At 53.0% G+C, this 23406-nt stretch overlaps 2 protein-coding genes across 4 annotated transcripts in view; both read left to right on the top strand.

Annotated features, from left to right (window-relative positions):
- The window catches only part of UPK3BL2 (uroplakin 3B like 2), a 39662-nt gene extending 20734 nt beyond the window's left edge, over positions 1 to 18928 (top strand). Inside the window, exons 7-8 of the mRNA XM_032754660.2 lie at positions 18430 to 18633; positions 18735 to 18928. Of these exons, the coding sequence (XP_032610551.2) occupies positions 18430 to 18633; positions 18735 to 18928 (398 nt within the window). The remainder of the gene's footprint in view (positions 1 to 18429; positions 18634 to 18734) is intronic.
- A 72-nt stretch (positions 18929 to 19000) lies between these two features.
- RASA4B (RAS p21 protein activator 4B) overlaps positions 19001 to 23406 on the top strand; it is a 32366-nt gene continuing 27960 nt past the window's right edge. For 2 of the 3 annotated variants that reach the window (XR_009214760.1, XM_032756175.2), the window contains exon 1: positions 19001 to 19135. Coding sequence is in view for 1 of the 3 variants with exons in the window: in XM_032756175.2 (XP_032612066.1) it covers positions 19071 to 19135 (65 nt within the window). In the remaining 2 variants the exon portion in view is untranslated. Of the gene's footprint in view, positions 19237 to 23406 lie in introns of all 3 variants that reach the window. The other variant, XM_032756193.2, reaches the window with a different exon arrangement.

Below are 23406 nucleotides of genomic sequence, written 5' to 3'. Positions count from 1 at the left end.
GAGGCAGGAGAATCTCTTGAACCCAAGAGGTGGAGATTGCAATGAGCCAAGATTGTGCCACTGCACTCCAGCCTGGGCAACAGAGTGAGGTTCTGTCTCAAAAAAAAAAAAAAAAAAAAAAAGAATATCTCAAATACAAAAATTAGCTGGCCGTGGTAGTATACACCTGTAATCCGAGCTACTCAGGAGGCTGAGACAGTAGAATCTCTTGAACCCAGGAGGGAGGTTGCACTGAGCTGAGATAGCGCCACTGCACTCCAGCCTGGGTGACAGAGCAAGACGCCATCTCGAAAAAAAAAAAAAAAGAGTATATCGAATACAAAAGAATATCTCGAATACAAAAATTAGCTGGGCGTGGTGGCACACGCCTGTAATTCCAGCTACTCAGGAGGTTGAGGCAGGAGAATCGCTTGAACCCAGGTGTTGGAGGTTGCACTGAGCTGAGATCACGCCATTGCATTCCAGCCTGGGTGACAAAGCGAGACTGTGTCTCAAAAAATAAATAAATAAATAAAATACAAAATTAAAAGAAAGATTATCTCCTGGCCACCCATGGTGCGGGCTGTAATCCGTCTCTGCTGGGGTGAAGGGACGGAGGGAGACAGGTGAGAAATGAGAACACAGACCTGGAGACTCAGACCACCCATGCCAGCCACCCCTGGTCACTTCAGCCCAGCCCAGGGAGCCCCTGCCCAGCACAGGCCTCACGCACAGTAGCAGTGTTAATTAAGATGGGCCCTTGGGCCGGGTGCGGTGGCTCACACCTGTAATCCCAGCTATTCGGGAGCCTGAGGCAGGGGAATTGCTTGAACTCGGGAGGCGGAGGTTGCAGTGAGCTGAGATCGCACCACTGTACGACAGAGCAAGACTCTGTCTCAAAAAAAACAATAAAAAGAATTGCTGGGCTGGGCGCGGTGGCTCACACCTGTAATCCCAGCACTTTGGGAGGCTGAGGCGGGCGGATCACAAAGTCAGGGGATCGAGACCATCCTGGCTAACATGGTGAAAACCCGTCTCTACTAAAAATACAAAAAATCAGCCAGGCGTGGTGGCGGGCGCCTGTAGTCCCAGCTACTCGGGAGGCTGAGGCAGGGGAATGGCGTGAACCCAGAGGGCAGAGCTTGCAGTGAGCCAAGGTTGCGCCACTGCACTCCAGCCTGGGAGACAGAGCAAGACTCCGCCTCAAAAAAAAAAAAAAAAAGAATTGCTGGAAGAGGGAAGTGAGGGGCAGCTGGCGGGGGAGTGCTGGGCTGGTGCAGACGGAGTCAAGGATCCCTAAGAGAGAGGCAGAGGTGTCCAGCTCTGCCACCTCTGCTGGGTGAACCTGCAGAGCCCCCTTGGTGACCGAGCTGGTGTAGAGACCCTGCTCAGGACAACACCCTTGCCTGGGACCCCCACATCTCTGGCCCCAGCAGCAGCCCTTGGGGGGGTCCCTTTATCTTCTTCCACTCCTACTCAGGCTTCCTCAGCAGGAGATGAGGTAGGACGTTTCCACTCCCTTTCTGGAAGGTTCAGAAGGTTAATGAGAGCTAAGCACGTAAGTCCATTTAGGGGGATGAACTTCTGGGAAGAGAGGAACCTGGGTCTGGGCTGACGGCCAAGGGCGGGGTGGGTGACGGTCCCTCTGATCACGGAGCCTGTCCACCCGCTGCCCAGGGCCCTGCCTCGACCCCTCTGACCAGCCACCGAGTCCCAGAGGGATCTCCATGAATGTCACAGACATTGACTGGAGGCCCTGTCTCCAGTGGGAGACCCCTTCTGTTCCCACTGTGGGCCGGTTCCAGCCTGGGCTGTCCAGGAAGTGACCTCTCAGGGCCTGGGAAGGGTGTGGCCAATGGGTCTTGGTTGTACTCAATTCATCTGCCTTGGGTCTAAGGCTGGGGTGAATGGAAGGGCCCACCTGGACCCTGGAGGGACACCAGGCTCATACTAAGATCCCAAAAAGTAAAAAGCTTTCCTCAGGCCCAAGCAGAGAAACTGGACCTTGAAGCTACATCTTTGGGCTTAGTCCTCAAAGTAGGAGACATTTGCCTCTAAGCTGTTCTCTCCCACCCCACCTTTCTGTGGGCCGCTGGTTCCCTGTTGTCCACATCAAGCTGTGTGCTGGGCACTGGGTGTAGGAATAGCTTGACCACAGTCTCTATCCTGGGGGTAAAGGGGTGGCCAGGCCACAGAGGGATGGACTGCAAACAGACAGTACCAAAGTGCCATGAAAGAAGCTCTCAGGGCCTGGGCGTGATGGTTCATGCCTGGAATCCTAGCACTTTGGGAGGCCAAGGTGGGTGGATCACTGGAGGTCAGGAGTTCAAGACCAGCCTGGCCAATAAGGTGAAACTCCCTCTCTACTAAAAATAAATAATGCGGGGTGGCGGAGCCTGTAAACCAGTATTGGAGGTGAGGCAGAGATTCATTGAACCGGAGGCAGAGGTGCAGTGAGTAAGTTGTTCAAAAAACAAAAAAAGAAAAAAAAAAAGAGAAAGAGACAGAGAGAGGCTCTCAGCCTGCACGAAAGGGCTCCCTCCTTGTTGGCCAACCCAGTGGCCCCTTTAGCTGTGACGGGTGTGCCCTAGGCCCACCAGGATAGGAGCAAAGTCAGGAGGGCTGCCCTGCTCTGCAAAACAGAGGCTGACGGATCTGAAGTTTCCGTTACTGGGAGAATAAAGGGAGGTGAAGGAGACGCGTGGTAGGTCCCCTGGGAAGGTGGTGGGAACGCGTGTGAAATGCTTGGAGAGGCACAGTAAGAACCGGCCTGTTTAGAATCCAGTGTTCTACACCTGCCCTAGGCCCCAGCAATTCTGCTTCTAGACATCTCCCCATGAGAAATGCGCACTGAGCCTCCCAAAAGACATGTGTTTTGGGAGGCCAAGGGGAGCGGATCACTTGAGGTCAGGAGTTTGAGACCAGCCTGGCCAACATGGCAAAACCCCGTCTCTACTAAAAATACAAAAATTAGCCAGGCCTGGTGGTGGGCACCTGTAGTCCCAGCTACTCGGGAGGTGGAGGCAGGAGAATCTCTTGAACCCGGAAGGCAGAGGCTGCGTTGAGCCGCGATTGTGCCACTGCACTCCAGCCTGGGCCACAGAGTGAGACTCTGTCTCAAAAAAAAAAAAAAGACACGTGTAAGAGCATTCAGATCAGCCTTCTTCATAACAGACCCAGACAGGAAACAACAGACGTTCATCCACAGGCTAGTGAAGAGGCAGGTTGTGGGGCCTCCACCCACACCGTAGAATGCTGTTCAGCGACATAGGTGACTCCCCTGCACGTAACATTGGCAAAGAAGCCAGGCACAAGCGAATATACACTGTAGGATTCCATTTATATAAACAGCAAAAGCAGGCAGGAGAGCCAGGTGGGCACAGTGGCTCACGCCTGTAATCCCAGCACTTTGGGAGGCCAGTTGTGGGGGGTGAATCACTTGAGCCCAGGAGTTTGAGACCAGCTTGGGCAACATAGCAAGACCCCACCTTAAAAAAAAAATTAGCCGGGCATGGTGGTGCAGGCCTATCATCCCAGCTTCTCAGGAGGCTGAGGCAGGAGGATCACTTGAGCACAGAAGTTGGAGGCTGAAGTGAGCTGTGATTGTGCCACTGCACTCCAGTCTGGGTGACAGAGTGAGACCCTATCTCAAAAAAGCAGGTGGGAGTAATCTATGGCAATAAATTGGGATAGAAGTTATTCCCGGAGGTGGTGATGACTGGTATGGGACACAAGGAAGCCACCTGGGGCTGGGAATGTTCTAAGTTCTTGATCTGGGAGATGATGATGCAGTCGTAGGCCTGTGTAAGACTTCCTCGAGCTGTCCACATAAGATTTGTGCACTTTAGCTGAATGTGGTGGCTTACACCTGGAATCCTAGCACTTTGAGAGGCTGAGGTAGGCAGATTGCTAGAAGCCAGGAGTTCGAGACCAGCCTGGGCAACACAGCGAGCCCCCTGACTCTAAAAAAAAAAAATTTTTTTTTAATTATCTGAGCGTGCTGGCATGCATCTGTAGTCCCAGTTACTTAGGAGGCTGAGGTGGAAAGATTGCTCAGGCCCAGGAGATTGAGGCTGCAGTGAGCTATGATTGCACCACTTCACTCCAGCCTGGGCAACGGAGTGAGACCCTATCTCAAAAAAATAAATAAAATATTTGTGCAGTTCTCTGTATGCAAAATGTCCATGTCTATCTAGCAAGCATCAATGGAATAGTCTGGAGAATTGTGGGTTAGCAAGACACTGCGTGGCGTCAGGCACTGGAGGGATGGGGGAACAGCCACGCAGAAGATCCCAGGCGGAGCCAAGGCAGAGATGCAGGGGGATGGTGGGGGGCCTACTGGGGGCGGCTAAGTGGTGGGGGGACACCAGTGATCCAAGGGCTGGGGGCATCTAGAGGCCAGGGTTCCCGTTACCCACAGTGCCCAGGATCTGTGGGAGTAGTGGATGGGGGGAGTAGTGGATGGGCAAGGGTCAGGCTGAAAAACAAGAGCCGTCACCTCCACCCTCCCGTGCCCCCACGGTGGCTCCATCCTGGCTCCTGGTTCTCATCAGCCGAGCCAGGGCCCTTTCCCCGGCTCGGGGTGGCTGTGGCGCCAGAAGCCACGACAGGTTTACGTTCCAGCCGCAGCTGCACTGGCCCCATCCCAAGTCCCCTCGCTTGCACACACATTTTTCTCCTTGTGGAGTCAGAAGAGTCCTGGCCAGGTCCTGCACAGGGTTCTGGAGGCGAGAGTCCCCTTGGAATCACGTTGTCTCACCCAGCCCTGAGCCATCTCTGCTCGGGGAGTGCCCTCAGAGCTGCACCTGGCCTCTTTCCCCCACTTCCCAGCCCTTCCTCCTGTTCTTTCTCCCAACCCCAGCCCTTCTCCTTCAAGCCCAGCTCAGGTGCCACCTCTTCCAGGAAGCCCCCTGGGACCATCTCCAGTCTCAGTGGGAGCAGCGTGTCCTTGGTTGCTCCCAGAGTCTATGGCAGAGATCTGGACCCAAGACTCTGGACTCCCAGCTTTGGGCTGGCAGGTAACACCCACTCCTGGGGCTTCACTTGCCTTGCTACGTGTCAGTTTCTCACTCTGAGAGGGGGCAACAGTTTTCACCCACAGGGGCTGGGGCTGGGGGGATTAAGGGACTGCAGCTCCAGGAGGCCTCAGAGAAAAGGGTACAGGTGGGATGCAGTGGCTCACACCTCTAATCCCAGCACTTTGGGAGGCCGAGGTGGGAGGATGGCTTGAGTCCAGGAGTTGGAGACCAACCTGGGCAACACAGTGAGACATCATCTCTACAAAAAATTTAGCAGTTTTTTTCTTTTTCTTTTCTTTTCTTTTTTTTAATTATTTTTGTTTTGAGACAGAGTCTTACTCTGTCACTCAGGCACTCTGTCTTCTCAGCTCACTGCAACCTCCACCTCCCAGGATCAAGTGATTCTCGCGCCTTAGCCTCCGGAGTAGCTGGGGTTACAGGCATGAGCCATCACACCCAGCCCTCCAAAAAGAAAAACAATAACAACAACAACAATTTTGGCTGGGCACGGTGGCTCACACCTGTAATCACAGCACTTTGGGAGGCCGAGGCAGGAGGATCACTTGAGGTCAGTAGCTGGAGACCAGCCTGGCCAACATGGTGAAACCTCGTCTCTGCTAAAAATACAAAAAAATTAGCTGGGCATGGTGGCAGGTGCCTGTGATCCCAGCTATTTGGGAGGCTGAGGCAGGAGAACTGCTTGAACCTGGGAGGCAGAGGATGCAATGAGCCAAGATCACGCCACTGCACTCCAGCCTGGGCAACAGAGCGAGACTCTGTGTCAAAAAAAAAAAAAAATTAAAAAGAAAGAAAGCAAAAAGGGAAAGGAGAGCATCAGAGTCTAAGACCACACAGAAACCCTCTCTTTACTGCAGGGCTGAAGCCCTCCTGGCAGCCATGCCCTGCTCCCCTTTGGGATCCCCATGGACTCAGGGCACATCCTAAGGTGACACCTGTCACCAGCCCTATGCCTGCCTCTGTCCACCTTCGCCTCTGCTGAAGACCATTCTCGGCCACCCCTGAGATGCCCAGAGGGGACCTGCAACCTCTTCCCACCCCACCTCCCACAAGGGGTCCCTGGGAAAACTGGAGGCAACATTCCCCCCACCCTCACCCCTACTTCAGTCTGGGTGTTCAGAGCAGCCCTCTCTGTTTCTGAATTTTCTCTTTTTTTCCTTTTGGAAACAGAGTCTCGCTCTGTCACCAAGGCTGGAATGCAGTGGCGCAATTTCAGCTCACGGCAACCTCCATGTCCCGGGTTCAAGCGATTCTCACACCTCAGCCTCCCAAGTAGCTGGGATTATAGGTTCACGCCACCACTCCTGGCCTCTGAATTTTCTCTCTTGGGTTTTTTGTTTGTTTGTTTGTTTAAAGACAGAGTTTTGCTCTTGTTGCCCAAGCTGGAGTATAATGGCTCTATCTCAGCTCACTGCAACCTCCGCCTCCTGGGTTCAAGTGATTCTCGTGCCTCAGCCTCCCGAGTAGCTGGGATCACAGGCACCTGCCACCACACCTGGCTAATTTTTTTGTATTTTTAGTAGAGACGGGGTTTCAATATGTTGGCCAGGCTGGTGTCGAACTCCTAGCCTCAGGTGATCCACCTGCCTTGGCCTCCCAAAGTGCTGGGATTACAGGCATGAGCCTGAATTTTCTCTTTCTGATTTCCTGTCTCTGTCTGCCTCTATGTTTCTCCATCTGTTTCTCTCTGTCTGTCTGTCTTTCTCTCTCTCAGAGGAGGGTCTTTCTTTCTGACCTCTGGGGGCTGGGGGCTGTGCTAGGAGGGGGGTGAATTTGTCATTGTGACTTTGCAGCTCCTTATCTATGAAGTGGACAGGACACCAGCATCTAGCCCCAGAGTCCTTGGTGAGGACCTGGTGTGTTGAGGCTGGCCGGTGCAGAGTTAAGGGTTCAGTCCATGATTTCTGCATCCATGAAAGGGGGATGGTGAGGCTGGGCATGATGGCTTATGCCTGTAGTCCTAGCATTTTGGGAGGCCGAGGCAGGTGGATGACTTGAGGTCAGGAGTTCGAGACCAGCCTGGCCAACGTGGCGAAACTCTGTCTCTACTAAAAATACAAAAATTAGCAGGGTACAGTGGTTCACGCCTGTAATCCCAGCACTTTGGGAGGCCGAGGCAGGCAGATCACTTGAGGTCAGAAGTTCAAGACCAGCCTGGCCAACATGGTGAAACCCTGTCTCTACTAAAAATACAAAAATTAGCAGGGTGTGGTTGCACACACCTGTAATTCCAGCTACTCAGAAGGCTGAGGCAGGAGAATCACTTGAACCTGGGAGGCGGAGGTTGTAGTGAGCCGAGATTACGTCATTGCACTCCAGCCTGGGCCACAGAGCGAAACTCCGTCTCAAAAAAAAAAAAAAAAAAAAGTGGGGGTGGGGTGGATGGTGAGAACAGCCCTGCTCCTCTGCTTCTGGGGACTAACGTGAGGATGTCCTGAGTGCTTGCCCTAGGGAGGTGCCCTCTGCAGTCTGGTGACCAAGTGGCTTACCAGCACACTCTGTTCCCAGCCACTCTGCGGGGTGCAGTCACCATTGCCCCACTCTACAGATTAGGCAGATGAAGCCCAGAGAGGCTGAATAACTGGCCCACAGTCACACAGCAGCTCCTATCATAGCAGTGGAGGTAGGATTTGAACTCACTTGTCTGGCTCCAGAGCCTGCGATCTTCACTGTGGACCTTGATTTTTTGTGGTTTTTGCTTTTTGTTTTTGGAGACAGGGTCTTGCTCTGTCACCCAGGCTGGAGTGCAGTGGCACAATCACAGCTCACTGCAGCCGTGACCTCTGAGCTCAAGCGATTCTCCCACCTCTGCCTCTTGAGTAGCTGGCACTACAGGTGTGCACCACCATGCCTGGCTAATTTCTTTATTTTTCGTAAAGGCAGGGTCTCGCTATGTAGCCCAGGCTGGTCTTGAACTCCAGGCTTCAAGCGATCCTCCGCCTTGGCCTCCCAAATTGCTGGGATGACAGGCATTGAGCCACCAAGCCCAGCTTGTGGACCTTGGCTTTAAAACTGTTATTCAATGGTATCTGTCTAAATGGTGCAGTAGGAGTGTCAAGATTGGTGGGGTAGGGGGAAGCTGGGGATAGAGCCCCATCTGGCCTCTGATGCCTCCCAGCCTGCCCCTCTGGCCAGCCAGGATTTTTTATGTTTTGTTTTGTTTTGTTTTGTTTTTTGTTTGTTTTTTTTTTTTTTTTTGAGACGGAGTCCTGCTCTGTCGCCCAGGCTACAGTGCAGTGGCATGATCTCGACTCACTGCAACCTCTGCCTCCCGGGTTCAAGCGATTCTCTGCCTCAGCCTCCCGAGTAGCTGGGATTACAGGCAACTGCCACAACGCCCGGCTAATTTTTGTATTTTTAGTAGAGACGGGGTTTCACCATCTTGGCCGGGCTGGTCTTGAACTCCTGACCTCGTGATCCACCCACCTTGGCCTCCCAAAGTGCTGGGATTACAGGCATGAGCCACCGCTCCCGGCCAGGACTTCTTAACATACAGCTGTCACTTGGCCCAGAGCCTGCCAGGGATCCTTGTGTCCCTGGCTCCTGTGCCCAGCTTTTGCGGGTTCACAGCTGGCCTCCTCTGGCCTTCGGAGAGGGCCACCCTTGCCACCCTCTGCACCTGCCACCCAGCTTCCTCCTCATCCCCTGCTCCTGCCTCCTATCCGGTTTTCTGGGCTTCTCCTTCTTCCTCCAGCAATGCCCTCGGTCTCATTCTTCCAGGACCTGCCTCCTCCCAGAAGTCCTCTCTGGGGGCCCTGGGCCGTGGCACAGCAGGACAGGCACCAGAAGACACTGTCAGAGTCTGATGGGTGAGGACGGAAGGTGGCTCAGGAGTCTCTTTCCTTCGAGCAGGGACAATTTTTTCCAGGAGAGGTGTGAGGACTCCAGCTCCTAAAACTCCTCCAGGTTTAAGAGGGGAAAATGCTTTGGCTCCAAAATATTAAAACTGCAACATTAAAAAATAGTAAATGTTTACTGAAATGTCTTCTAAATACAACTTTATGTCAGTTTCATCCATTGTTCAATTTAGTATTTCAAAATGCATCACTGCGCATGAAAACAATTTGTAGGTCACATTTTCTCACTTTGGAAGAATCCTAAGATTCTCAAGAATGCATGATGTTGGTAGAGAAGTCAAGGCCAGGAGCAAATCAAATGAGTTACTTGCCCCCAAACCGCTTTGAAAGTTAAGTTATAAAATTCTTTTCAATTGTTTTACATAGCCAAAATATATTACAAAGTTGGGGTATGGGTGCATTTTTTTTATTCTAGTAAAAAACACATAAGGTTTACCATCTGAACTATTTTATTTATTATTATTATTATTATTTTGAGACAGAGTCTCACTGTGTCTCCAGCCTGGAGTGCAGTGGCGCCATCTGGTCTCACTGCAAGCTCCGCCTCCCGAGTTCAAGCGATTCTCCTGCCCCAGCCTCCCAAGTAGGGAGACTACAGGTGTGCACCACCACGCTCAGGTAATCTTTGTATTTTTAGTAGAGACAGGGTTTCACCATGTTGGCCAGGATGGTCTCCAACTACTGACCTCAAGTGATCCTCCTGCCTCGGCCTCCCAAAGTGCTGGGATTACAGGTGTGAGCCACCACGCCAGGCCTTATTTCTTTATTTTTAAAATTTTTATTTTTTATCATGTTGCCCAGGCTGGTCTTGAATGCCTGAGCTCAAGTGATCTGCCCACCTCAGCCTCCCAAAGTGCTGGGATTACAGGCATGAGTCACCGCACCCAGCCCATCTTTTTTTTTTTTTGACGAGGTCTCTCTCTGTCACTCAGGCTGGAGTACAGTGGCGCCATCTCAGCTCACTGCAACCTCCACCTCCTGGGTTCAAGCGATTCTCCCTGCCTCAGCCTCCTGAATAGCTGGGACTACAGGCGCACGCCACCACGCCCAGCTAATTTTTATATTTTTAGTAGAGACAGAGTTTCACCATGTTGGCCAGGCTAGTCTCAAACTCCCGACCTCAGGCGATCTACGCACCTCGGCCTCCCAAAGTGCTGGGATTCCAGGCGTGAGCCACCGCGCCTGGCCCATCTTCACCATTTTTAAGTGGACGGCACAGTAGTATTAACTATATGCACATCGTTGTGCAACAGATCTCTGGAACTTTTTCACCTTGCAATACTGAAACCCTATACTGGGATTACAGGTGTGAGCCACCGTGCCTGGTGTTTTTGTTTTTGGAGACAGAGTTTTGTTCTGTCGCCCACGCTGGAGTGCAGTGGTGCGATCATACCTCACTGCAGCCTCCGCCTCCTAGGCTCAAGCAATCTTTCTGCCTCAGCTTTCTGAGTAGCTCAAACTACAGACATACACTACCATGACTGGCTAATATTTTTATTTTTTGTAGCAAAGGGGGCTCATTATGTTCCCTTGGCTTGTCTTGAACTCCTGGCCTCAAGTGATCCTCCCATCTCAGCCTCCCAAAGTGCTGGGATTATAGGCGTGAGCCACTGTGCCCAGCCTCAAACACTTTTTCTTTCAACGACATTGACCTATAGTGAATATCAAAAGCATGCACTAAAACTCAAGAGCTGCCTCCTCTCCTGTGCCAGGGTGCACTGTGACTTTTGTGAGCCCTAAGCATGTTTGACTTATATGGGTTAAGATATTCAAATGTGGCTAGGCACGGTGGCTCACGCCTGGAATCCTAACACTCTGGGAGACTGAAGTGGGCAGCTCACCTGAGGTCAGGAGTTTGAGCCCAGCCTGGCCAACCTGGGGAAACTCCATCTCTACTAAAAATACAGAAATTACCCAGGCGTGGTGACAGGTCCCTGAAGTTCTGGCTACTCGGGAGGCTGAGGCAGAAGAATGCCTTGAATCAGGGAGGCAGAGGTTGCATTGACCTGAGATTGCGCTACTGCACTCCAGCCTGGGTGATAGAGCGAGACTCCATCTCAAAAAAAGAAAAAAGAGGGCCGGGCGCGGTGGCTCACGCTTGTAATCCTAGCACTTTGGGAGGCCGAGGCGGGCGGATCACGAGGTCAGGATATCGAGACCACGGTGAAACCCCTACTAAAAATACAAAAAATTAGCCGGGCGTAGTGGTGGGCGCCTGTAGTCCCAGCTACTCAGGAGGCTGAGGCAGGAGAATGGCGTGAACCTGGGAGGCGGAGCTTGCAGTGAGTTGACATTGCGCCACTGCACTCCAGCCTGGGCGACAGAGCGAGACTCCGTCTCAAAAAAAAAAAAAAAAAAAAAAAAGAAAAGAAAAGAAAAAAAGGTATTCAAATGTATATTTTACAACTGCTTTGACATAAAGACTGACAGATACCAGTCAGGCCAGATTCATTGTTACATATTCATTACTATTATACTCCTGTTTGACTGGGCGTGGTGGCTCATGTCTGTGGTCCCAGCCGTTTGGGAGGCCAAGGCAGGAGGATAACTTGAGGCCAGGAGTTCTAGACCAGCCTGGGCAACGTAATGAGACTCCCCCCATTTCTACTAAAAATAAAAAAAATTAGCCAGTCGTGGTGGTATGCACCTGTAGTCCCAGCTACATGGGAGGCTGAGGTGGTAGGACTGCTTGAACCCAGGAGATTGAGGCTGCAGTGAGCTATGATTGCTCCACTGCACTTCAGCCAACAGAGCAAGATCCTGTTTCAAATGCATACATACATACATACATACATACATACATACATATATACATACATACATACATACATACCTACATACATACACCAACCAACCAATCAATCCCACTTGAGGTGCACAGTCATGAATTTGAAATTAGACTGGCCTGGGCAACAGAGTAAGACCCTGTTTCGAAAAAATATGTATTATATATATATATATATTTTTTTTTTTCTTCTGATTCTAAAAAACATAAAAACAGCCAGGCACGATGGCTCATGCCTGTATTCCCAGCACTTTGGGAGGCCGAGGTGGGCAGATCACCTGAGGTCAGGAGTTCAAGACCAGCCAGGCCAACATGGTGAAACCCTGTCTCTGCTGAAAATACAAAAATTAGCTGGGCGTGGTGGCGCACTTCTGTAATCCCAGCTACTCAGGAGGCTGAGACAGAAGAATTGTTTGAAACTGGGAGGTGGAGGTTGCAGTGAGCCGAGATCATGCCACTGCACTCCAGCCTGGCAACAGAGTGAGACTCCATCTCAAAAAAATAAATAAATAAACAAAATAAAATAAATAAAAACATTATTGTGGGTCTCTAAAAATACATAGCCAGAGGCTAGGGTATGGTGACTGTAATCCCAGTGCTTTGGGAGGCTGAGGCAGGAGGATTGCCTGAGCCCATGAGTTCGAGACCATCCTAGGCAACATGGCAAGAACCCAGCTCTACTAAAAAAAAAATTAATTTTTTTTTTTTGGACATTGCCCAGGCTGGAGTGCAGTGGCACAATCTCGGCTCACTGCTACCTTCACCTCCCAGGTTCAAGCAATTCTCCTGCCTCAGCCTCCCAAGTAGCTAGGACTACAGGCATGAGCCACCATGCCCGGGGAATTTCTGTATTTTTAGTAGAGACAGGGTTTCACCACGTTGGCCAGGCTGGTCTTGAATTTCTGACGATCTGCCCGCCTTGGCCTCCCAAAGTGCTGGGAATACAGGTGTGAGCCACTGTGCCTGGCTGTTTTTATGTCCACCAGAGATTCGTGTGTCTGGACTAAATGGTGGAGCCAGGACTAGGCTCCCCTCCTGGCCCCACCCTCTGATTCACACCCTCCCCAGAGAGCAGTTTCTGGGAATGTGCTAAAAACTTGGCTCTCTTCCCTGGCTGAATCCTGTGTTAAGGATGTTCTGCCCTAGGAGTCCCCGTGCTCACAGGCTGTGCTCCCATGGGGAGGGATGATGGGGATGAAAAGGGGGGTTCACGTGCCCTTAGGGGCTGGAGCTACAGCAGAATGGCAGGTGTTCAGAACAGTCCAGCAACCCCCAGGCAGGGAGCCTTCTTTATTTTTTTATTTTTTTCTTTTAAGACAGAGTTTCACTCTGTCGCCCAGGCTGGAGTGCAGTAGCCCAATCTTGGCTCATGGCAACCTCCACCTCCCGGGTTCAAGCGATTCTCCTGCCTCAGCCTCCCGAGTAGCTGGGGTTACAGGCATGCGCCACCACCTCACCCAGCTAATTTTTGTATTTTTTTTAGTAGAGACGGGGATTTCACCATGTTGGCTAGGCTGGTCTTGATCTCCTGACCACCACCAAGTGATCCACCTGCCTCGGCCTCCCAAAGTGCTGGGATTACAGGAGTGAGCCACTGTGCCCGGGCCCCAGTTTCCTTCTGAAATGGAGTGTGCTGTAGGATTCTTGGTATGTCACAGGAATCTCAGGCAAATAGAGGTGATTATCTACCCAACAGGGTGTCATGAGAATCAAATGAGAAAACTGTGGGTGCCAGGAGTCCAGGGGACATCTAGTGGGTGCTAAAGGCTGTCATCTGGGGTGTGACATGGAGAAATACCATTTTTAAATTAATTTATTTTTAAATTTTTATTTATTTATTTTTGAGACAGGGTCTCCCTCTGTCACCCAGGCTGGAGCACAGTGGCGCAATCTCAACGCACTGCAACCTCTGTGTCCTGGGTTCAAGCAATTCTCGTGCCTCAGCCTCCTGAGTAGTTAATCATGCCCAGTTAATTTTTTTGTATTTTTGGTAGAGACAAGGTTTCACCACGTTGGCCAGGCTGGTCTTGAACTCCTGACCTCAAGTGATCTGGCCGCCTCGGCCTTCCAAAGTTCTGGGATTACAGGCGTGAGCCACTGTGCCTGGCATTGTTTATTTTTGTTTGTTCTTTCTTTTTTTTTGAGACAGGATCTCGCTCTATCGCCCAGGCTGGAGTGCAGTGGTGCAATCACAGCTCCCCACAGCCTCCACCTCCTGGGCTCAGGTGATCCTCCTAACTAGCTGGGACTACAGGCTCATGTCACCACTCATGGCTCCTTTTTTTTTTTTTTTTTTTTTGTATTTTTTTGTGGAGAGGGGGTTTCACAGTGCTTCCCAGGCTAGTCTCGAACTCCTGGGCTCAGCCCACCTCAGCTTCCCAAAGTGCTGGGATTACAGGCATGAGCCACCAAGCCGGGCCTATGTATTTATTTTTTTTAAGAGACAAGGTCTCAATTTGTCGCTGAGGCTGGAGTGGAGTGGCATGATCATAGCTCCCTGCAGCCTCAACCTCCTGGGTTCAAGCAATCCTCTTGCCTCAGCCTCCCAAGTAGCTGGGACTGCAGGTGAGCACCACGATGCCCGGCTAATTTTTTAATTTTTTTGTAGAGACGGGTTCTTGCTGTGATGCTCCGGCTGGTCTCGAACTGACATGGAGAAATTTAAGATACTGCAGTGAATCTAGCCACTCTTTGGGCTCCCAAGCACAAGAACCCCCTTTCTCTCTGTCCAGGGGCCTCCTTCTCTTGGCTCCCAGCACAGATGCCAACAATCTATCGCTGGCTTTCCCGGCCTTGTCTTGAAGAGGGATTTGGAGTGTAACAGTTGCAGCGGCAGCACAGGGCGTCCCATGCTGGAGTGAGATGAGGGGTCTGGTGCCAGGGCCAGCGATGGGGGCATCTGCACCAAGCCACTTGTACAGTGTGACGTGGGGCCTTTGTGCCTGGTTCTCTGGAGAATTTGTGACATACTAGATATCCATCTAATGAACCTTTTTTGTTTAGTTGGAATTGGTTCTGGCTGCTTTGAACCAGAAACCGGGAAAGCGTAGCACGACAAAGCTAAGGGGATTGTGGGTGGCATTACCAAGGGTCTACTGCTCTGGAGAAGGGAGGATTTCATTTGTTTACATCTGTTTTGTGCAGCTATAATCTAGAAGGGCTGGTGACCAGGTCATTGTGGGGTCTGGAACTCTTGGCAGAGGTGGTTGAAGGCTCTGGGGGAGAGAGAGATGTGCTGGCTGGACTGTTCTAGGGAGACCAGCCATGGTTTAGGCCCCAAGGGCCTCTCTTGGAAGGCTGAGGTGGGAGGATCGCTTGAGGCCAGGAGTTCGAGACCAGCCTGGGCAACAACATAGCAAGACCTCATCTCTATAAAAAAAAAATTTAAAAATTAGCCGTACATGTTGGCTTGTGCCTATAGTCAAAGCTACTTGAGAGGCTGAGGCAGGAGGATTGCCTGACGCCAGGAGGTCGAGACCAGCCTGGGCAACATAGTAAGACCTCATCTCTACAAAAAAATTTTAAATTAGCCATAAATGTTGGCTTGTGCCTACAGTCAAAGGTATTTGAGAGGTTGAGGTAGGAGGATTGCTTGAGGCCAGGAGTTTAAGACTAGCCTAGGCAACATAGTGAGACACCATCTGTACAAAAAAATAAAAAGTTAGTGGTGCATGGTGGTATATGCCATGGTCCCAGCTACTCCAGAGGCTGAGGTGGAAGGATCACTTGTGCCCAGGAGGTCAAGGCTACAGTGAGCCGTGATCCTACCACTGCACTCCAGCAGGGTCCACAGAGCAAGACCATGTCTCTCTAAAAAAAAAAAGAAAAAAGAAAAAAAAAAGAGGCCGGGCGCGGTGACTCAAGCCTATAATCCCAGCACTTTGGGAGGCTGAGGCGGGTGGATCACCTGAAGTCAGGAGTTCAAGACCAGCCTGGCCAACATGGTGAAACCCTGTCTCTACAAAAATACAAAAATTTGCTGAGCATGATGGCAGGTGCCTGTAATCCCAGCTACTTGGGAAGCTGAGATGGGAGAATTGGTTGAACCTGGAGGCAGAGGTTGCAGTGAGTCAAGATCGCGCCATTGTATTCCAGCCTGGGCACAAGAGCGAGACTCCGTCTCAAAAAAAAGAAAAAGGATTACAAGACTGATAACGAGTGGGCTACTAGGACCGGGGGAGCTGACATTCTCCTGAATGTTGGTGGCCCTGTACTCGGAAACAGCCACCAACTCAGGAAACATGGCAAATCCAATGGACTTTCTGCATGCACGTGTCTTCTGGCCTGGAGATTCCTTTTCTAGGAATTTATTCTCAGCTGCATTTGCTCCCATGCAAAATGTGTGAGCCATGCAGTTGTCAGGTAAAAGCAAATGTTGGCAACAATCAGCCTGTCCACTAACAGGGAACCCAGACCTGTTGAAGAGAGATGGTATGTCTGCCCAATGACAGAGAGAATGAGCATGCTTGCTTGCTTTCTCTCTCTCTTTTTTTTTTTTTTTTTTTTTTTTTTGAGGCAAGGTCTTGCTCTGTTGCCCAGGCTGGACTGCAGTGGCGCGATCTTGGCTCACTGCAACCTCCGCCTCCCCCCAGGTTCAAGCGATTCTCCTGCCTCAGCCTCCTGAGTAGCTGGGACTACAGGCGTGTGCCACCACGGCCAGCTAATTTTTGTATTTTTAGTAGAGATGGGGTTTCAGCATGTTGACCAGGTTGGTCTCAAACTCCTGACCTCAGGTGATCTGCCCACCTCAGTCTCTCAGTTTTTTTTCTTTCTTTCTTTTAAAAGACACATTTTCAGCCAGGCACAGTGGCTCACACCTGTAATCCCAGCATTTTAGGAGGCTGAGGTGGGTGGATTATGTGAGGTCAGGAGTTCGAGACCAGCCTGGCTGACATGGTGAAACCCTGTCTCTACCAAAAATACAAAAATTAGCCGGTGTGGTGGTGGGTGCCTGTAATCCCAGCTACTCAGGAGGCTGAGGCAGGAGAATCACTTGAACCAGGGAGGCAGAGGTTGCAGTGAGGTAAGATCCCATCACTGCACACCAGCCTGGACGACAGAGTAAGACTCCATCTCAAAAAATATATAAATAAATAAATATAAAAATAAAAGACATTCTCCCTCAGTTGCCCAGGCTGGAGTGCAGTGGTGCAATCATAGCTCACTGCAGCCTCAAACTCCTGGGCTCAAGCGATCCTCCTGCCTTGGCCTTCCCAAGTGTTGGGATTACAGGCCTGAGCGCCTGGCCAGGATGTTTTCTTATGTATAAATATGTATGGCTCTCCAAGTTAAAATAAGTGAAACTGTAAGTGTAAACCGTAAGCTACTATTTGTGTATAAAAGAAAAAAAAAATATATATATAAGTAGAGACTGCTGCCAGAACGACTCACAAGGAACTAAGAACACTAGATGCCTGTGGGAGGGAATCTGTGTGGCTGGGTGAGACTCGCAAAACTTACTTTTCTTTTTTTTTTTTGAGACAGAGTTTTGCTCTTGTTGCCCAGGCTGGAGTACAATGGCGCGATCTCGGCTCACTACAACCTCCACCTCCCAGGTTCAAGCGATTCTCCTGCCTCAGCCTCCCTAGTAGCTGGGATCACAGGTGCCCGCTACCATGTCCAGCTAATTTTTTGTATTTTTAGTAGAGACGGGGTTTCACTATGTTGGCCAGGCTGGTCTTGAACTCCTGACCTCAGGTGATCTACCCGCCTCACCTTCCTGAAGTGCTGGGATTATGAGCGTGAGCCACCACACCCGGCTAGAGACTTACTTTTCATTGTAGTAATTGCAAACTCTCAGTATCTTTTGAATTTGATCAAATGTGCATGTACCATACAAATAACAAAATAGGAAAACAGAAACTAGAATCTGTGCTAGACAGCCCCCCACACACAATATCTCCTGTGTACTTTGTTTTCTGAGACAGTCTCACTCCTTTACTCAGGCTGGAGTACAGTGGCTCCATCTCAGCTCACTGCAACCTCCCACTCCCAGGTTCAAGCGATTATCCTGCCTCAGCCTCCCGAGTAGCTGGGATTACAGGCACCCACCACCATGCCCGGCTAATTTTTGTATTTTTAGTTGAGATGGGGTTTCGCCGTGTTGGCCAGGTGACCTCAGATGATCCGCCCACCTCGGCCTCCCAAAGTGCTGGGATTACAAGCGTGAGCCAGCACATCACAATATCTCCTGTGTACTTTGGGCAGGTGTTTCTGCTCTCACGACCTCTTTGCAGTCGATGAAACTGAACCAGCTCACAAGCTCAGGAAGCTGCCCAGGGTCACCCAGCAAGGGAGTGAGTGGTGAAGCTGGATCCCGACCCAACTCTGCGGTCATGCTTGCGACAATGCCCTCAGGGGAGCCAGCTCCCCAGGGCCAGTCACTGCTCTGCAGGGCCCCAAGACTGAGCCATGAAGATGGATAATTCTAGAAACTCCGCTCTGGACAGAATCTGTGAGAAGGATCTCGCCCCAGTGGAAAGACCTGCCATCAGGGAGTACTTGGGAGGCCAAGCTTGGCAAACCTGGCCCCGCCCCGTGCTACCTATGTGACCTCCTGACCCTCCAACAGGAAATCTTCCCACTGTGAACCTCATCCAGGTTCCCACTGTGGGGGGACGCAGGAGGAGTAAATGAGGTGACAATTTTTGAAAGCCGCTCCTCCCAAGCAGGTGCACAAAAAATCAAAACAAAAACAGGTCTCTCAGACCCAAATGCCAGTTTCCAAAACCTCTGAGCTGCCCGTGCTCTCTCTGTGTCCTTCTGGGTCCAGGTGGCTGTGATATAAACACTCCTGTTTGCTGTTTGTTACATTCGTCCGAACGCTCATTCACTCAACTCACATCCACGCAGGGCCTTACCACGCGCCAGACTCCGGTGGCCCTGGCGCGGTGGGAACGTGTCCCCTCCTTGCGCGCGCTCCCCGCCCAGGCCCGCGTGTCTCCAGCTTACAGTCAGAGTCACCCCCCATCCCCCGGTACTGGGTGCTCCTCGGTACTCGCGCTCGAACCACACCCGCCGCCCACACGCACCCACGGCCCAGGCCACGCGGCCCTGATCCCCCACCCGCACCTCCAGCGGCGCCCCCCTCGAGCCACCGCGCCGGCAGCCCAGCTAGCGTCAGCGCCTCCGCCCAGGCCCCGCCCCCCACGCCCCAGGTGGCCAATGAGCGCTGCGGCCCCGACCGGCCCCGTCCCGCCCCGGGGAACCCCGGTCGCAGATTGGCTGGCCCGGGCGCAGTGTCCCCCGCACGTGGGGCGGGGGCGGGGTGAGTGGAGTGGCAGCGAAGCCCCGCCCCCGCCGCCCCGCCCCCCACCTCCCTCCCCGGCCCGCCCCCCGCGGCGCCCAGTCCAGCGCCCGCCGCCCGCCACCCTGGACCCCGGTGTCTGGCTTTCCCCGAGCCGGGACCCCGCGATGGCCAAGCGCAGCTCGCTGTACATCCGCATCGTGGAGGGGAAGAACCTGCCCGCCAAGGACATGTGAGAGCGGCCGGGGAGGGAGCCTCAACTTTCCGGGGAGGGGCACTGCCCCTCAGGACGCCTGACCTTTCCGGGGCCCACCCACAAGAGCAGCGGAGAGGGTGCGGGAGTGCGGCCGCGGTGGGGGATCGGCGGGGAAAATGGGGACAGTGACATTTGCTGCGAGCACCAAACGGGGTGACAACCGGAGGGAAAGGTGTCACCGAGGGCTGGGGGCTGGGAACTAGGGAGGGGGCGAGAATTTGTCAGCGATCCGCGGCTCACGAGGGGAAGGGGCTTTGATAGGACAGGAGCTGGAGCCGGGTGACATGCCAGGGGAGACGTCTTGGTGATCTGCCCCCGGGGTGCGGTTGGAGGGGTGGGTGGGGTGTCCTCAGTAGTTCCAGAGCCCTTAATGCCCCGGAGTGTGCACCTGAAGCACATGCTGGGACCCAGGGGCTGTCCCCGGGCTTCCTGCTGTGCACTGGGGTAGGAGGGACTGGCATGAAAAGTGAGAACAGGTCAGGAGGCCAGGACAGGTGCAGGACTGTCGGGGAGGGAAGGAGGGTAGTAACTGTCGCTTGTGCCTTGGGCTTTACACCTGAGCCATCCCGTTAATCCTGGCAACCACCCCGAAAGGCAGTTCTCACCGTTCCATTTTACAGATGAGAAAACTGAGGATCAGCGACGTGAAATGGTGGCTCCAAGTGGCAGGCAGAGCAGGGTCTTGAGTCTAGGGCTTCTAACAGGCACTGACATCTGGGGATTCCCCTTGGTCCCTGGCTCGATTTGGGGAGGTTTCAGGAGCCCCTTGTTCCACTCTTCTCAGTAGGTCCCAGGGCTGAGCTGCCTGACCCCTGGCCCCCCATCTTGGTCTTACCACTACCTTCCTCATGTGCAGGGTTTAGGCAGCTCCCTGCTCCTAGAGCCTGTTTCCTCTCTTTAAACTAGGGGTTGAAATCCCTCTAGAGGAAGAGGGGGAAAGCTCAAAGGTCGAGGGGCACTGACTGCCTGGAGGAGGAGGGTGGGAGGGGGAGAAGGGGAGCCTGGAGGAAACAGAGTCCAAAGTCTGCGGGGCTGCAGTTCCCCACCCCCTTGGGCTCCTCCTCGAGGCGCCCCGGGCTCCTGGATGCAGAGAAGTGGCCAGCATGGGCGAGGGGGTGGAGCGGGGTGGGGGGCAGGCACTCTGCTCACACATATGTAAGGTGGCCCCTGCGAGCTTCCCAGCATGCTCAGCGCGCCACCACCGAGAGCAGTGCCAGTTCCAGGCCCCCTGGGTCTGATGAGGCCCAGCTCAGCAGTTACCATGACAATGGGGAAGGGAGGGCGGTGGGCATCCCTAGGTGGGTTTCCGTGCTTGGAGGCTTGGAGGGAGGTGGAGTGGGAGCTGGCAGTGAGGTCTGTGGGCTGGGAAGGCAGAGGAGCTCTGAGAAGGGTCTCAGCCTCCAGGCCCAGCCTTTAAGCACCCTTCACCCCCTGCCACCACTGGCACTAGGAACTAGGTCATCTGGGCCTCTTCTGGCTGGTGGCGGCTGGGAGGAGCAGCCCCTCCGTCTGTCGCCTCCCTTCTCATCCCCACAGCAGCTGGCCCTAGTGCCTGGCTCAGGCTCTCTCCAGCCCAGGGCAGCGAAGCTCTTGGAGTATGCCCACCTGGGAGCCCAGTGCCTGGTTCCCTGCCCAGTGCTTTGCCTCTGGGCAAAGGGGTTCCATCTACAGTGGAGGGGTGCCTTGGGATCTCGCTCCTCACCCTGCCCCCCTGCCTGCCCTACTCACGTCTCCTTTGCAACCGTCTTCCCCTGTGGCTTGCATACACAGCTCTGACCTGTCAGCTGTCTCTTAAACCATCCCATAAACAGTTCCTTACATTTGGGCTACTACCCTTCACATCTCTGCCTTTGCCCATGTGTGGGAACTTCTGCCTTCAAGCACTCCACTTCAGTCCTCCAGAAAACTCCTATTCAACCTTCAGGACTCCTCTCAAACTTCTCCTCTCCAGGGCATTCCCTGGTGCCCTTGGGCAGAGTTCCTGACTCCTGGACTCGCCTCCCAGCACTCTGGCTGGCAGGAGGAAGCCCCTGGTGTGGCAGTTCCTCCGTCAAGTGGTGCCTGTCCCAGCTGACTGTAAGGGCAGGGACTGTGACTCATTCATCCTGGCACTGGGTCCATAGTAGAGGAGAATAAGAGGTGTTGAGGACTTCTCCCACTTAAACCTCTTCTTAGCTTTATAAGATAGACATCCTCAGTTTGCACACTGGGAAACTGCAGAGGCTCAGGAAGTGAAAGCCATTTGCCAAGAGGGTAGGTAGAGAAGTCAGGATTCAGATGGCCTTTGTCTGCTGCCGACAGGCTGAGAATCCTAGCCTCCCCACGGCTGCAAGCTTGCAGCTGGGCTCAGTGAGACTGAGCCTCGGAAATCCTATGCAAAGCATTTGGCTGCAGAGTCGGGCAGGGGTTTGGAGATCATGGGAGGCCCTCACTGAGTACTGGAGTTTCACTGTGCCTCACCATCACCCTGCCTATCTTCTGAGTAGCATCTCCTCCAGCCAGGGCTTGCATACTTATGAGGACGGGGAGCTCACCACTTCTCATAGTGGCTCATCTTGACTGAGACAGTTCCAAGGAGGAAGCTGTCCTCACACAGCTGCCAGCTGCCTTCCTGCCACTTCTACTCATGGGTTTTTATTCCTCTAAAGGGCACAGAGCACAGCTGCATTCCCCATCACTGCTAGCTTTCAGAGCCTGCCTGTTCCTGCCCTGCCTCTTCCCACTGTCTCCCATCCCCGCGTACCTAGGCATGAGCCAAGTCTCACGATGACCAGTGACCCACTGCCTCCCACACCAAGTGGCCTTGGGGACTGGCCCAAGGCTATTTCGGGGTTTTCCCTGATCCTCCTCCTTCCACAGCCTAGAAACTGCCAAGGCCCTAAATATAGAGGCCCCGGAAGTAGCCAGACAGGGCCAGTGGCAACTGGTTCAGGAAAGGAGAAATGAGAGAGGTGGGCAGCCTAGGGGCCTTAACACTAGCGAAGAAGGAACTGTGCAGGGCGTGGGTCCCAGCAGCCCACTGGGGACCACGGTTGGGCCCAGGTCCTTAAATCTGGCCTCGGCCTGCTCTCAATACCGTCCTCTTGCCCCACCTCTGATCCAGCCACCCAGCTCTTCACAGTCCTTGCACACCAAGATTCGGGTCCTGCTTCCAGGCCTTTGGAAGCAGTAGCAGCCCAGTAGTGGGGGACAGCCCAGGGAGGTCCCCTGTTGCCTCAGCCAGTACTGACCTCTCCCTGCCTCCTCTGAGCTCCTTGTAAGGCTCCTGGATTCTGCAGCCCAGCCCAGCACCTGGGGTGTCCAGAGGCCTGATTGCTTAGCACCTGGAGTCCCCTGGCTTTGGGTTGATGGGCTCCCTGGAGGAGGGGGCTCTTTATTTGATTTTATTTATTTTTTGAGACAGAGTCTTGCTCTGTTGCCCAGGCTGGAGTGCAGTGGTGTGATCTTGGCTCACTGCAACCTCCTCCTCTGGGGTTCAAGGGATTCTCCTGCCTCAGCCTCCCCAGTAGCTGGGATTACAGGTGCACACCACCACATTCGGCTAATTTTTGTATTTTTCGTAGAGATGGGGTTTCACCGTGTTAGCCAGGCTGGTCTGGAACTCCTGGCCTCAAGTGATCTGCCCACCTCGGCCTCCCCCAAAGTGCTGGGATTACAAGTGTGAGCCACCACGCCCAGCCAGGAGGAGGGGGCTCTCAAATGATGGCAGGGGGAGGTTACAGTCAGAGGTGCAGGCAGTGCTAACATTTACTGAGCACCTCCAAGACCTTCTCTATCATCTCACGACCCAGGGAAGCTCCCTTGTGAGCCGGGGTTACACTTCCCACTTTACAGGTAGGAAAACTGAGCCTTAGCAGACATTTCCTGTCTGTTTCCAGGAGCTTCTGGAGCTGTTGGCCTCAAGTGTGTTCCTCTGCCGGAAGAACCCCTTTTGAGAAGGGAAGCAGAGCTTGGAATTCCCCACCCTCCACCATAGAAACACACTTCCTTTTTATGGACACTCAGTGGAGGAACAGCTCTAGAGACAGCCCTCACTCCCCCACTTTTACCCAGTACCAGCCTTAGGCCTGGCTGCAGGCCTCTCCCAGCCACAGGAGCCCCCCAACACCTGAGACCCTTGGAAATGAGCACGGGTTTGCCTTCCCCCATCCTCTTTCCCCAGATAGCTGTTACATTTATTCATTCATTCACTCATCAGTTCATTCATTCGTCTGTTCATTCGGCAAACACTCATGGGCCGCCTGTCT

This window comes from Hylobates moloch, unplaced genomic scaffold (assembly GCF_009828535.3).
Source record: "Hylobates moloch isolate HMO894 unplaced genomic scaffold, HMol_V3 SCAFFOLD_1, whole genome shotgun sequence".
NCBI classification, from domain to species: Eukaryota; Metazoa; Chordata; class Mammalia; order Primates; family Hylobatidae; genus Hylobates; species Hylobates moloch.
This window is presented reverse-complemented; position numbering and strand designations above follow the sequence as displayed.